The following is a 14,229-nucleotide window of genomic DNA, read 5'->3' as shown; positions in this document are numbered from 1 at the left end:
GGACGGCAGGCAGAGCCGGGCAGAGCTGCCGGTCCGGCACGGCCCTGCCCCGGAGCTGGGTTGAGAGACAGGCCCTGCAGGGGCGCTGTGGGCAGCCCGCCGGCTTCCTGCAGCCGTAGCGCCAGCAGCAGTCTCAGCAGCCGCCTCAGAGGAGGGGCCACCCGTGAGTGTCAGAGCCCCGCCCCAGGCACTTCGGCTTTTATGGTGATTCCGACTGCGGGTGCTCATCCCAGAACCACTGCGCATCCGGTTCCTGCTCCGGGAGGTGCCCTCCGTGGGCTGGGACCCGGCATTCCCTCTGGCCCTGGCGCAAGTGAGGACGCCACGGACACGAGTGGCACCCACAAGAGAGCTTGTCCCCAGCCCTGTGCAGTAGTTGGGGCAGTCCAGAGGGACAGGACCGATAGGGTGTGTGTGTCTGTGTGTGCATGTGTGAGTGTGTGCACAAAAGAGGAAGAGGAGAGCGGTTTGGCGGTTTGCTTTAAGGAACTGGCTCACGTGATGGCGGGGCCTGCGATGTGAAACCTGCAGGGCAGGTGGGAAACCAGGAGGCGCCGATGCCACAGCCTGGAGTCCGCGGCCGCCTGGAGGCCACACTCCTCGCACGGACCAGCCCTCTCCCGCCCAGCCTCCCACGGATCGGATCGGAGGAGGCCCACAGGGAGGGGCATCTGCTTGACTCCGAGTCCCCCTGACTTCCAGGTTAATCTCGTCGGAACAGCAGGGCCACGCGGCATCTGGGCCGGTGTGACCACATACCTGGGCCCGTGGCCCAGACAAGTTGACCCATGAAATGAACCCTCACGCCCCTGGGGTGGCCTTGGCCAGTCTGCAGGGACACTGGTCCCCACCGTGTGCACACGGGCTCCCAGATAAGCCAGCGTCGGGGGAAGATGAGAATGTTCTCCCGTCCCAGGACCTGCCCGTCCCCCCTGCGTCCCCTCGTCCCTCCCAACCCCCGGCTCTGCGCATCGACGCCGTCCCTCAGGAGCAGGTGCGGGACGAGCTCCTGGAGCGTCCGACACAGGACACCATGCAGGGGATGAACGCCGGGCGGGACTGTGTTCACATACACGCGTGTATGTGCACATGTGTGTGTGTGTAGGTGCAGGGGTGTGTCGCGTGGCCCGGCTCTGGGAGGACAGCCTCGGCGCGGGTCCCGGGGTTTGGTGGCGGGAGAGGGTGGGCGGGCGGTACCTTGTTTGAACGATCTGGGTGGTTAGCATGTTCATGGATGACCTAGGGTAAACGTTAATGACATTAAAAACAGCCAGCTTCTGCTGTTTGCTGGCGTGAGCAGCAAGCCCAGGCCCAGCACGGAAGGAGACGGTGCACCACAGGGTGCGTGTGAGACGGTGACGTGCGCAGAGGGCTGGCACGGGCAGCTCTGCAGAGGCAGGACCAGCGCGGAAAGCGGCTGTGCTCTGAGGTCAAAGCCGTGCTCAGCGGGGCGGGGCCTGAGGCAGCGCGGGGACCCCCCCTTCCAAAGGGTGCTCCCCACGTTTCCAGAGCTGACGGGTCCCCAGTTACAGTTTTCGGGGGATCAGAGCCCCGTCAGGGCTATGCCTTGTCCGTGTGTGAGATCTGAGTGTGTGTGTCTGACCATGTGTGTGCTGTGTGCGGGTCTTTGTGAGCACACACGTGTGGACCTGCCTGTGTGTCTGACCATGTGCATGCTGTGTGCAGGCCTTGTCTGTGAGCACACACGTGTGTGTGTGCCTGACCATGTGTGTGGTGTGTGTGGACCTGCGTGCACGCGTGGTGTGAATACCCGTGTCTCTGGGGGTGCGTGGTGTGCTGGGTGAGGTGCAGGCCACCCGGGCCCCTCCCAGGAGGCGCGAGCTGTTCCGCCCTTGGCTTGTGGAGCCGCCGTCCTGGTGGGTTGGCCTACGGCCCGGAGGGTCGGCGTCCTCCTCGCGGCAAAGCGCTGCCCCGGAGCCTTGGCTGTGCCTCGGCTTGGAATCAGGGCCTTTGCAGGGTGGCCCGCTAAGGGTCTCAGCTGAGGTCCTCCTGGGTGTAGGGTGTAGGGTGGCCCCAACCCACAGACACGGGTCCTCATGAGAGAGAGGTCACAGAATCACAGAGGGAGACGGCCCTGTGATGGGGGCAGGGACCAGTGATGCGGCCGCGAGCGCAGGACCACGCAGGGCGCGGGGAGCTGCGGGGGCAGGAGGACCCTCCCCTGGGGCCAGACCTCAGTGCTGACCTTGACCTCCGCCCCCGGCCTCCAGCTTCGGAGGGAAGGAGTGTCTGTTCTGTGAGCACCTGCTAGAGCCGCGGTGGAAACCGGGTGGCGTGGGCGAGGCACCTGGTCCTGGACCAGGGAGCAGGCTGGGAGGGCCGCCGGGTGCCCGCCCCCTCTGTGCACTGGGTCCAAGGTGAACCTGGGCAGGAAGCCGTCTGCGCAGCGCAGCCCGGAAGAGCCGGGATGTCACAGCCCCAGCGGCGCCCCCCGCCCAGGGACGGGCCAGCCTCCCCCTCTGGTGGACCATCCTGAGGACTGGGGCCCAGCTGCCCCCAAGGGTGCTCTGATCAGGAAGCACCACCGCCGGGCTGTCCCCTCCTACCTGTCTCCCGCCCTCACATGCTTCTCCACCAACTCCACACCCCGCAGGGTCTGCTTTGGGGCTGGGCCCACGCTGGGCGGGAGGGCTTCCCCCGGACCCCGGGGCCTGGACACCTGCTCCACGGAGGCGCCTGGGGTGCCGGTGCCGGGTGCCGGGTGCCGGGCGCCGGGCCTCTTTGCCGAGAGCTTTACGTGCGTCCTGAGAGGTCGAGCATTTGCCCACACGGAAAGGAAGGTGAGCCTCGGGCACAGAGCCTGGTTCCACAGAGATGGCGCGGCCATTCCTCACCTTCCTCAGCTCTGCAGGCTCAGCCGCTGCCAAGCCACCCCTGCTGGGGGCGCTGCTCCACCCAGACGAAGGAGGGTGGTGCACCCTGCGTGGGGACGGCCACAGCGCCTCCAGCAGGTCCCCCAGCAGAAGAGGGGCCGGGACCCCCACCACTCCTGCCATCCGCAGCCTGCGGGACCGCCCAGGGGCTGGGGATCATTTGAAGCAGCAGTTGCCAGTCCGTGAGGTCAGAAAGGTTGGCTGCTGCTGGTTTGAAGCATTAAACAGATAAGGAGCCGGCCGGCGTGACTCAGTGGTTGAGCATCGACCTATGAACCAGGGGGTCACAGTTCGATTCCCGGTCAGGGCCCAGGCCCAGGTTGTGGGCTCGATCCCCAGGAGGCAGCCGGTCCATGATTCTCATCACGGATGTTTCTGTCCCTCCCTCCCTCTCCTTCCTCTTTGGGGGAAAGGATACGGAAACAGGAGCAGCTGCCACGGTCGCACGCGGTGACCGCCCAGCACCGGCCAGCTTCCTGCCTCGCCCAGGACCACACCTCCCGCAAGCAACCTCTGCAACAGCAGTGAACCTGGCGGGCGGGGGGCCCAGCTCGGGGTTCCTGTCCGTCCGCTTGGATTTTCCCACCACCCGCGAGGGAGGCGAGCGAACCTGCAGTTCTCAGACCTCTGCTCTGTGTGTCCTTTTCCTGGGGTACAGTGACCCAAGCACCCCAGTAACAGCACCTCCCTTTGCCTCTTCAGCGGCGCCGACACTCCCTGGCCCAGGCCTCGTTAATTCTGTCTTTTCTCTTGCAACGCAGGTTATGAAACCAGAGCAGCTGTCTCCGCTGGGGACGTCGCAATAGCTCAGACTGAGCACAGAGACGGGGCTCGGCTGTGGCCAGCTGGGGAGGCCGCAGCCTTTGCACAGGGACCCAGGGGTCCTGGGGGGCAGGTGGAGGGTTGGGGAAACGCAGCCCTCGAGGTCCCCCAGCTTGAAGGAGCTGTGGGCCATGAAGAGGGGGAGGTGGAAGTCATGATGGGGGCATGCCCAGGGCGGAGCGGCCTGCTCACAGTCCCTCAGAGCAGGGCCCTCCTCGGTCCAGGGCTCTCTGCAGTGCGTGGACTCTGGCTCCGGGGCCGGATTTGGCTTTTGGCCCAGACTCTGTCACTTAGCCCCTGGCTGGGTGCCTTTGGCTGGTTGGTTAACTTCTCTGAGCCTCCGCTGCCTTATCTGTAAGTGAGGAGGTACTAAGTAGCTATTTCAGAGACATACAATGTAGCGACGTTGCTAAAGTAAGAATTGTGTGTTTTAAAAACAAGTGAAATCTATATGATAAAACACCATTTTAAAGTGAACGATCCAGGCCTGGCCTGATGTGGCTCAGTGGCTGAGCATCCACCCATAAACCAGCAGGTCACAGTTCCATCCCCCGTCAGGGCGCACGCCCGGGGGTTGCGGGCTCCATCCCCAGAGGGGGGGCGTGCAGGAGGCAGCCGACCAATGATTCTCATCATTGATGTTTCTGTCTCTCTCCTTCTCCCTTCCTCTTTGAAATCAATAAAAGTAAATATAGTTAAAAAAAACCACGGCCTTCCTTCCATCAGAAGACAGCCCGCGCTGTCCACTGGGAGGAACACGGAAAACATCGCTGATTGAAAACTTTCTGTACTTAATGCCACTGAACCGTACATTAAAGAACGGTGAACTTTTATGTTACGTGCATTTACCACACTTAAAATAAAGCCATCGACACTAAGAACAAGGGTCGTAGTGCATCTTGCTAAGCGCATCACCTCGCTGGGTCTCCAGGTCCCTGTGCGGTGATGGACTGGAGGCGGCCTCAGAGAGGTGCAGTCACTCGCCCCAGGTTGCACAGCGAGTGCAAGGCCCGGGCTGGGAGCCTCGGGGCCTCCGCAAGCAGCCGGGTCGGCGGCCAGAGGCGCTGCCTGCGTGTGGTTAGCGGGACCGCATGGCTGCATCGCCGCGCGGGTCTCAGCGGCTGGGCAGCCCGGCCGCGGACCGCACGTTCTTTCACAGCCCGGTGGGGGGCGGGGGAGAGAAGACCCGCTGGAGGCGGAGTCAACGCCGGGACCCGAGGACTAGGATTGGCTGTTGGGCAAGGGGGCGGGGCCACCCCAGGTCGTAAATACGGCGCCACATGGCAGCGGCGGGGGAGGGCGGCGGCGGGGTGCGGAGGGCGCAGGCGCGTTCAGGGCTGGCGCCCCTCGGCCTCCGTGGCCCCTCAGCGGGTCGCGACTTCTCGCGAGAAGAAGAGCGGGAGGCGGGGCTGCGGAGCCGGGGGCGGGGCCGGCGAGGGGCGGCCGCGGAAGGGTCCGCGGGTCTGGAGGCGGCGGCGGCGGCGCCAGGTGAGTGCGGGCGCGGGGGTGCGGGGTGCGGGGCGGGGTCCCGCGGTCGGCGGTCCCTGCCGCCTCAGCCCTGCCGGCGGGTCCGGGGCGCCCGGCCGGGCCCCGCCGGTCGCTGTGTGACCTTGGCCCGGCTCGCACCCTCTCTGGTCCGGTGCCCGCGGCGCCGAGGGACGGCGGCGGGCGGTGATGGAGGGAAAGGCAGCGACGGTTCCGAGCGGCGGGGATGCCGCTCAGCCCGGCGGGTGGACGCGCGGCCCGGCCCAGCGCGCTGCTCCGGCGGCTCCGCAGCCCCCACCCCGCGGCCACGGGCCCGCGACGCGCCCGCCTGTCGCGCGGGGGAAGCGCGGCCCGGCCCGGCCCCACAGCAGAAGGTGCCGCCCGGCGCGGGGCTCAGGAGCCGCCGTGTCTGCCGTGGCTCCGTTATTCGCTTCCTGTGCGCGCCCCGGAGACGCGGGCTGCCCTCCGTGTGGGGCCGGGACAGCCCGGGCTCGCGTCCCCCCAGACCGAGACGGTCGGGGCTGCAGCGCGGCCCGGAGCTGCCGGATGGTTCACGCCTTGCAGACCGGCCCTCGGCTCCCGGCTACCCGGCCCCCGGCCCCCGGCTCCCCGGCCCCCGGCCCCCGGCTCCCCGGCTCCCCGGCCCCCGGCCCCCGGCTCCCCGGCTCCCCGGCCCCCGGCTCCCCGGCCCCCGGCTCCCCGGCTCCCCGGCTCCCCGGCTCCCGGCTCCCCGGCCCCCGGCCCTCGGCCCCCGGCTCCCCGGCTCCCCGGCCCTCCGCGCCCCGCTCATCGGCACAAACAGGAGCTTCCGCTCGTTGCCAGTTGCCGGCGGGGGAGGGGCCGGCGTCGGCCAGCCGCGATCCGTGCGGTTCCTGGTGCGGAGTTTCCGTGGGGGGACCGAGCCGGGCCGCGGAGGGCGGAGGGCGGAGGGTGGAGGGCAGCGGGGCGCGCAGGGCGCGGACGGACCGGGCCGTGGGCCCTCGCTGGCCGTGGGAGGGTCGAGGATGGGCCGGGGAGGCTGGAGGGGGCTTCCGCCTGGAGCCAGGGCCTTGAGTCCGGGTTTCGGGTGGGATGTGGCGGGTCCGTGTAGAAATCAGCAGGAGGGAGACAGGAGGGGCCCGGGTGGGAGGTGGAGGTGAGGCTGAGCGGGGTGCGGGGCGGGTGTCCTGCGGGGAGGAAGCGGGGATTCGCGGTCAGCAGGGGGGGAGGGGGGGGAGGAAAAAGGAACCGAGACTTGGCTGCAGGGCGGGCGGGAGCCGGAGCGGGCTGCCTCCGAGGGGCGAGGGCGGAAACACGGGCGGTAGCGGCTGGAGGGGCCGGCGCGGGAGCCCAGCTCGCCGGTGGGTGACCCCGCGCGTGGATTCGGGTCACGAGCGAACGTTCCTGAGCTGCGGCGCCGCTCCTCTGGAAAGGCCGGGCCAGGGTCCCGGGCAGGGGGGGCTTGTACTTTTCGGAGCCATTTTCGGGGACCTGGGGGACCTCGGGGACCTGGGGGACCTCGGGGACCTGGGGGACCTCGGGGACCTCGGCCGCCCGGCTGGTCCCGTGGCTGCGCTCCTGCCGGCTCGGCCCACCTTCTGCCGGGCAGAGCGGTGCCGGCTGCGCTGGTGGTCGGAGTCCTGGAACCGATGGAGCCGGTCTCCTTCCCGTGGCATCGTCTCTCCGGGAAGGAGCCGGGGTCACACCCCCCGAGTGGCCGGGCTGGCCTCTCCAGCGATGGGCGCACAGAGGGCCCAACGGAACGGACACGACACCGCCATGCTTCCTGCCATTAGCCAGGGGCCCGGCTCTGCGGCTGCTGCCAAAGCGGGACAGGAGGCACCGCCCTGGAGGGGGAGGACGGCTGTTGTGCAGAGCAGGGAGGCTGCTGGGTGATGGGGGCCCCTCAGGAGGCCCAGCTGGGGTGCTGGCTGATGAGGCTCCTAATTACTGACCCCTCCCGGGGATCAAAGCTTCCAGGTTCTTTAGTCCCCCCGCCCCCCTTAACTAGGAACAGGTAACCGAGGTCTTGTGAAGAAAGCCTGGGGTTTGGAAGAGGGGGCCTCGCCCACGGGGCGGCGGGGAGGGGGGCAGGAAGAGGCGTGAACAGCAGCCGTCACTAATGCACACGTGGAGACGAGAGGAACCGTCCCCGGCACAGGAACCGGGTGCTGAGGAAAGAGCAGAGGCCGGAGAGAAAGCTCTCGGACTAAAAACGGCAGAAATGAACTCAGTGGGGCCGCTGGGGCCAGGAGGTCACCATTCCGGGTCGGGGCACAGGCCTGGGTTGCGGGCTCGATCCCCGGTGGGGGCTGTGCAGGTGGTAGCTGATTGATGTTCCTCTCATCGCTGTCTCTGTCTCTCCCTCTCTTTCTAAAAATCAATAAAAACATTAGAGAAAAAGCAGAGCTGGAGGACAGCATTTCTGTCAGGAGAGGGGGTCCCAGGTGAGCTGAGAGGTGGGGCGCCTGCCAGGCCCCGGCTCGCACAGGGAAGGTGTGGGAAGGTGGCGATCGGAGCTGGTGAAGTGGACAGGCGCCCGGGCTGGAGCTGGAGAGGAGCGCTCCCCGCTGGCCGAGCGCGGGGCTGCGATGAGTACACGTCCACAAAGCAGAGGAGGCCTGGTCTTACCGGCTCCGGGAAGATGAGCTGCTGTGCGGAGCGGGGACATGCGGGGTGCGCTGCCCGGGACAGCCCTCCACCGGAGACCGTGTCCGCGACCCTGAGGGGGCGACCACGTGCCTCGGAGCGGGTGACAGGCGGGCTGTGGGGCCAGCAGGGAGAGAGCCTGCACCCGCCAGTGGGCAGCGGGAAGGCCACGCCAAACCCAACAGTTCTATCGCGCTGGGCTGCTCCTCAGGAGAGAAACCCAAAGATTCCGCAGAAAAGAATGGGGGAGAAGGGTGGAGGCGGGCCCTGGAGCGAGGGGGGCCCTGGGAGAGAGGGCGGGGCCCTGGAGCGAGGCGGAGCTGCTGTGTTTCGTGATTAACGCCCCAGAAGGACTGAATCTGAAACAGATGCATAACGCTGATGAAACAGATGAAACAGAGACGAAGCCGTGGTGAACGCCCTGGGAGAGGAGGCCGCCTGTTTGGGGATCACTCACCAGCCCCCTCGGATCAGCTTGCTTGTTCTTTCCTCTCGTCGCCGTCACTGTTCTGTCCGCTGTCCTGGCTGTGGTCACGTCAGAGCTTTGGCACTTCCTTCAGCTTATTTTCTTTTAGTTGTGAGGGGGTTTTACACACTGCGGACGGAAGTCGGGGGACGGTACCACGGGCCCTTTACCCGTCACCCAGGTTCAAAAATTGCGAAATCAGGTCAGTCGTGTTTCTCTGGGTCTGTTGTTGCTGTTAATCCTCACCCGAGGATGTTTGTTCCGTTGATTTTTAGAGAAAATGGAAGGGAGGGAGGGAGGGGAAAAAGTGGGGAGAAGAGGGAGGGGGAGAGCGAGGGACACATCAGTGTGAGACACATTGATTGGTCGCCTCCCACACTTGCCCCGATGGGCAGGGATGGAACCTGCAACCCAGGTACATACCCTTGACCAGGAATCTAACCCGAGACCTGAGACCCTTCTGTGTGCTGGAAGGGACCTGGAGAAGAGGTGGATGGAGGGGGGAGCGTGGGCGGGGCACGACCTGGGCGGCCTCCCCGAGGGGGTGAGCTGTGAGCAGAGATCAGGAGGGAGGGAGGAGTCCACAGGGGACAGAGCCTGCCCGGGCGGTCAGGGTTGTTGATGCACAGAAAGGCCATGTGGCTGAGCGGGGCCAGGGGTCAGGGGGAGAGATGGGGTGCAGGATCCCAGGCACAGAGCGCGTCACAGGCCGCTGTAAGGGCTGGACACGGGGAGCTGGTGGGCTCCAGTGATCCGAGGGGCGTGCGCAGAAGCAGGGAGGCCGTGGCCCTGTGTGGTCAGCTGGAGCGTGGCCAGGGCTGGGGTGGAGGTGGGCAGGGGAGGGGCCGGGAGGGCGGGGTCGATGCATCCTAAGGCGAGCCTCCGTCACGGTGACATTTATCATCATTATCGTACCCTGAAGTCTCTCTGGGAATTGACTTGAGTCTGAGAAAAGAGTTCTTTGGGTTCCAGCCTCAATGCCGCGCGTCCGCTGCTCGCGTCCTGGGCGGAGTGTGGGCGATTTCGTAGACGTCCCCGTCTTCCGGGAACGGGGATCAGTTCGGGAGTGTGGACGGGGCGTGCTCTGACGTCCCCTCTGTTGGGGGAGTGGGGGTGGGGCTGCGGCAGCGGGAGCGAGCGAGTGGACAGCCGCTGCGCTTGGGCCGCGGGGCGGGGGCAGGGGCGGGGGATCGCTCCACTTCCAAGTCGCCCGGGGCCTCGGCACCTTCCCCTCTCATCATGTGACCCTCATTGTTCTCACGTGGCCTCGTTGGGGGAGTGGAGGGCCACTGCGCGGGGGGGAGGGGGGGTCACCTGGCTCCCAGCAGCTTCAGCATCGGCTCCGCGGCAGGGCTGGGCCGCAGGGCTGGGGAGCAGGGCTGGGCGGCGCGGGCGGGCGGCCAAGGCCACGAACAGAAACTTGCCAAGTCCCTGGCGGTGCCCCCACGACTGCAGGCCTCGCACCCCGCCTCCCGCCAGCGGCAGGAATCAGTAGAACCCGGAACATTCTCGCGCTCTTAACGCAGCGCGTGTCCTGGGCTCCTGCTCAGAAGCTGGGGAGCTGGGCAAGAAGCGAACTCCCTCAGAAATAAAGGTCGCGAGACCCGAGCGTCTGGTGAAAACCGGGCAGACTGCATCAGGTGCGACCAGGCCCGTGGGCGGGCGGATGGGCAGGCGGCCCGCACCGCGCGCCGGCCCTCGGGCAGCTCTGGACAGTGGCTGTCTGTGGGCCCCCCCGTGGCCTGTTGGTCTCCGTTTCAGCACGCGGGTGGGAGGGTCCCGCAGAGGAACACAGGCCTGGCCGCCGCGCTGAGAGCCGGGGCTGCTGGTGGGGGAGGCTGCAGGCCTGGTCTTTGCCGGGAGGGCCTCCGGCAGGGAGCGGGCACAGCGCAGCCCGGGCTGGGAGGCGGGGAGCGGGCGCGAGGACAGCTGGCGGGGGGCGCCGTGCCCGCGAGCAGAGGCCCGTGGTCCCGGAGGACGCAGCACTGCAGCCGGGCCGGGAGAGACGGCCCAGGCCACTCGGCAGACCCGCCGGCTGGGCCCCTTCCGCCCCTCGCACCCTCAGTGCCGTGAGGGCTCGGGCGGGGGTCTGGCCTGTGCTGGGGGTGTCGTGAGCGCCAGCTCGGGGCCTCGCACCCCAGAGAGAACTCGGCTCCTGGGCTGAGTTAGTCAGATCGCTGGCGCTGTCCCTGTGGCTGTCCTGTCAACGGGCACATCCTCTTGGCCTTCGAACGTGGGGCCGTGTCTTCCTTACGTTCAGCGGCCTCTCCTTAAACTGCAGTGGGGCCGGGGCTGGGACCGGCGGGCGCTGTGGCCGCGGCTGCGCACGCACCTTCGTGGCTGAACGAGGAGTGAAGGTGTGCGGTCGGGTCTCAGCCTTCGGGGCGCGGCCTGGGCTGTGTCCTCGGGTGAGACCCTGGCTGACCCTGCTTCTCCCTGCTTGTTAGCCTTGACCTTGAAAACCCAACTCACTGGTCACTGACATTTGAAGTTCCTTTCCCCTCTTTTTCCTTTTAAACGGTTTCACCTTCATCTCAGGAAGCTCTCCCGCTGCCCGTCTGGAGGAGGGAAGTCGAGAAAGGCCTGTTGCCTCGTCGTCCCGCCGTCACTGGGCTCGGATCCTCGGGTCCTCTCCTCGCCTGCGGGACGTCCCGCCCGTGGCCTTCCGCCGGCCTTCCTCTCCTCAGGGTCACCTGTCAGTCACACTCGCTCCTCTGGGCGCTTGTGAGCAGCATTGGTCACGTGACCCGGAGAAGCCACAGCTCCTGAGGGAGCCCAGTGCTGGGGGGAGGGGGGAGGGGGGAGGAGGGAGGGAGCCAGACGCCCCTGGAGGAGGACATGGAGGAAGGACGGGGGCAGGACAGGCCGGGCCGAGGCGCTAACTGCTCTGCGTTGCCTTGCAGCTCCCGAGCGTCGGCTCCCATGAAGCTGGAGTGAGCCCGCGAGGGCCCGCCTTTGGAGCAGGATGACCAAGACACGGCTGTTCCGCCTGTGGCTGGCGCTGGGCTCCGTGTTCATGATCCTGCTGATCATCGTGTACTGGGACAGCGTGGGCACCGCCCACTTCTACCTGCACACGGCCCTGTCCCCGCCACACCCGCCCGGGCCGCCCCCCAGCCCCGGGCCGGCCCTCCCGTCGGACGTGGATGAGTTCCTGGAGAAGCTGCTGGGCGCCGGTCCTAAGAGAAAGACGGAGCCGCCCCCACCGGCCTCCGGCAGACCCGCGCCGGGCGGCCTGGAGGGCGGCCTGGAGGAGAGCGTGCGGGGCTACGACTGGTCCAGCCGCGCCCCGCCCGGCCCCGAGCCCGACGAGCAGGCCGCGCGCAGGAGCCTGCTGCGGGACTTCTGCGCCAACGCCAGCCTCGCCTTCCCCGCCAAGGAGCGCTCCTTCGACGACATCCCCAGCTACGAGCTGAACCACCTCATCGTGGACGACCGCCACGGCGTCATCTACTGCTACGTGCCCAAGGCGGCCTGCACCAACTGGAAGCGCATCATGATCGTGCTCAGCGGCAGCCGCCTGGGCCGCGGCGCGCCCTACCGCGACCCCCTCGCCATCCCCCACGAGTTCGTGCACAACTCCAGCACGCACCTGACCTTCAGCAAGTTCTGGCGCCGCTACGGGAAGCTGTCGCGCCACCTCATGAAGGTCAGGCTGAGGAAGTACACCAAGTTCCTGTTCGTGCGCGACCCCTTCGTGCGCCTCATCTCCGCCTTCCGCAGCAAGTTCGAGCTGGAGAACGAGGAGTTCTACCGCCGGTTCGCGGTGCCCATGCTCCAAGCCTACGCCAACCGCACCAGCCCGCCCGCGTCCGTGCGCGAGGCCTTCGGCGCCGGCCTCCGCGTGTCCTTCGCCAACTTCATCCAGTACCTGCTGGACCCGCGCACCGAGCAGCTGGCGCCCTTCAACGAGCACTGGCGGCAGGTGCACCGGCTCTGCCACCCCTGCCAGATCGAGTACGACTTCGTGGGCAAGCTGGAGACGCTGGACCGGGACGCCGCGCAGCTGCTGCGGCTGCTCGGCGTGGACCGGCGGCTGCACTTCCCGCCCAGCTACCGGAACCGCACGGCCAGCAGCTGGGAGGAGGGCTGGTTCGCCCAGATCCCGCTGGCCTGGCGGCGGCAGCTGTACAAGCTCTACGAGGCCGACTTCGTGCTCTTCGGCTACCCCAAGCCCGAGAGCCTGCTGAGGGACTGAGCCCGCGCCGCGGGGCGGGGACCAGCAGCCGCACTGGCCGGCCGCTGAGGACAGACCCGGGACGGTCGGATGTGGGATGGTCAGACCCGGGACGGTCGGACGTGGGATGGTCAGACCCGGGACGGTCAGACGCGGGGACGGCTGCTGAGCCTCGCCATCCCGGGGACGGAGCCGGGCTGCACCGCACCTTCTGTGGCCTCGTGTCCCCCAGCCTTGCGGGCAGAGAAGCCCCCGGGGTCGGCCGCGGGGCAGCTGGGGGCCCCGCACCCCAGTTTTTAAAGTGATTCGGGGTTCAGACTTGCTGTTCGCTCCGCGGCCTGTGTTCGGCCAGAACTGTGTTAATAGTGTTTTTTAAGATTAATATATTTCAGATATTTAATAGGAGACGGGAGGAGGGAAGAAGGGAGTAAATTCTACGTCTGCTTGTGCCGCCTGCTCGTGTGGTCATTCGGGCGCAGCGAGCAGGGCACACGGTAGGCTCTGAGCCGCGTCATGGCCACGTTCATGCTCAGAAACGTCACCAATGGTGGGATGAGCCCTGGTCCTCGGCACAAAGGAGGCCTCGCCTGTTGGTGAAGGCCCCGGCGCTCCGTTAGCCGGCGCTCCGTTAGGGGTCAGGGGTGAGCGGTCGGTCGGTGCGCTCGGGTGGAGGCAGCCGGGCCCCGGGCGCAGGTGGGATGCCAGCCCCCGCTGCCTTTCGTGTCTGATCCGCACGGAGGGTTCGCGGTCGTGGGGCTGGGCCGCCAGCAAGGCGAGCTCCCCCTTCCCTGCGCCCGGCTGGTCCCCCTCGAGGACGTCGCTGGCCCGCGGGTCCCCAGGCTCTTCCGAGTCATCTGCTTCCGTTCCTCGGCTGGTGGTGCGGTGCACGTGTCGGTGGTGAGGCCTCAGCGCCGTTTGGTGGTGTTTGGACCAGGTCTGACCTCGTCTTATCGGGGGCTCTGGGCCCTCGTCCGGTTCCTGAGGGGCTGGCGCCTGCCTGCAGCCCTCTGGGTCTCCTGGTGTGAGGGGCTCCCCCACCTGAGCCGTGGCCTGGTGTGAGGGGCTCCCCCGTCTGAGCCGTGGCCTGGGGGAGCAGACTCGGCCCCACCCTCCGTGGTGGAGGCACCGCCTTCTCTGTGAGATGGAGCCCAGTGTTGGAGTCACTGCCTGAAGAGCCACGGCCACGGTGGGTTTGGCCACGGCGGGTTCCACCGGGTCTGCCCCCTGTGCGCAGCTGGAGGTCCCCGAGGGCAGGGGCCCTGCCGTGGGGGGAGCTCAGTGGTCTGAGGGGAGGGGAGGTCCCAGGCCAGTGGCTGAGCCTCGGGGACACGCAGTGAGGGGAGGGCAGGCTTGGGGGGCAGTGGCCTGGAGGCTGGGTAAGGCTTGACGCACGTGGTGGAGTCTGTGCTGTCAGCAAAGGAGTGGGTGTGGGGAACATTTGTGCCACGTGTCTGAGCAGCTGGTTTTCTTCAAAAGGGGCCACCTGTCCACGGCAGGGGGTCTGAGCCTCTTCAGCCGCCGTAGTGCGTGGCACTGGGCACCCGCCTCTGTTGGTAGCTTCTCACTCAGATGGGTTTGCTTCGAGGACGTCCAGACGAACGTCACCACCCGCTGGGCTGTGTGCTCGCTGCGGGCGGCCCGTCTCCTCGGCTCCTCACTCCTGGGTCTGGGGGGGCCTGCGCCCTGGCTGGGGCCTGTGCCGAGAGCTCCCTCTTCCTGCCCCTCCCTTGGCCCCGTGGTCGGCAAACTGCGGCTCG

General features: G+C 67.4%; 1 protein-coding gene across 3 annotated transcripts; it reads left to right on the top strand.

The window, feature by feature from the left end:
* Positions 1 to 5,052: 5,052 nt before the first annotated feature.
* Positions 5,053 to 12,919, top strand: CHST12 (carbohydrate sulfotransferase 12). Of its 3 annotated transcripts, none has more exons than XM_079772901.1 (2): positions 5,053 to 5,204; positions 11,199 to 12,919. In XM_079772901.1, exon 2 carries the CDS (start codon positions 11,261 to 11,263, stop codon positions 12,491 to 12,493), a length of 1,233 nt encoding a protein of 410 aa, XP_079629027.1. In that variant the 5' UTR covers positions 5,053 to 5,204; positions 11,199 to 11,260; the 3' UTR covers positions 12,494 to 12,919. The 3 variants fall into 3 exon arrangements, with proteins under 3 accessions (XP_079629027.1, XP_079629029.1, XP_079629028.1); XM_079772903.1 differs by lacking the exon at positions 5,053 to 5,204 and adding an exon at positions 6,681 to 8,497; XM_079772902.1 differs by lacking the exon at positions 5,053 to 5,204 and adding an exon at positions 9,655 to 11,019.
* Positions 12,920 to 14,229: the final 1,310 nt, after the last annotated feature.

This window comes from Cnephaeus nilssonii, assembly GCF_951640355.1.
Source record: "Cnephaeus nilssonii genome assembly, chromosome: 5".
NCBI lineage: Eukaryota > Metazoa > Chordata > Mammalia > Chiroptera > Vespertilionidae > Cnephaeus > Cnephaeus nilssonii.
The sequence above is the reverse complement of the archived record's forward strand: the minus strand, read 5'-3'. Positions and strand labels throughout refer to the sequence as shown.

Bases quoted from the DNA above. Each gene is read 5' to 3' on its own strand.
- CHST12 (XM_079772901.1), top strand. From the start codon at position 11,261: ATGACCAAGACACGGCTGTTCCGCCTGTGGCTGGCGCTGGGCTCCGTG.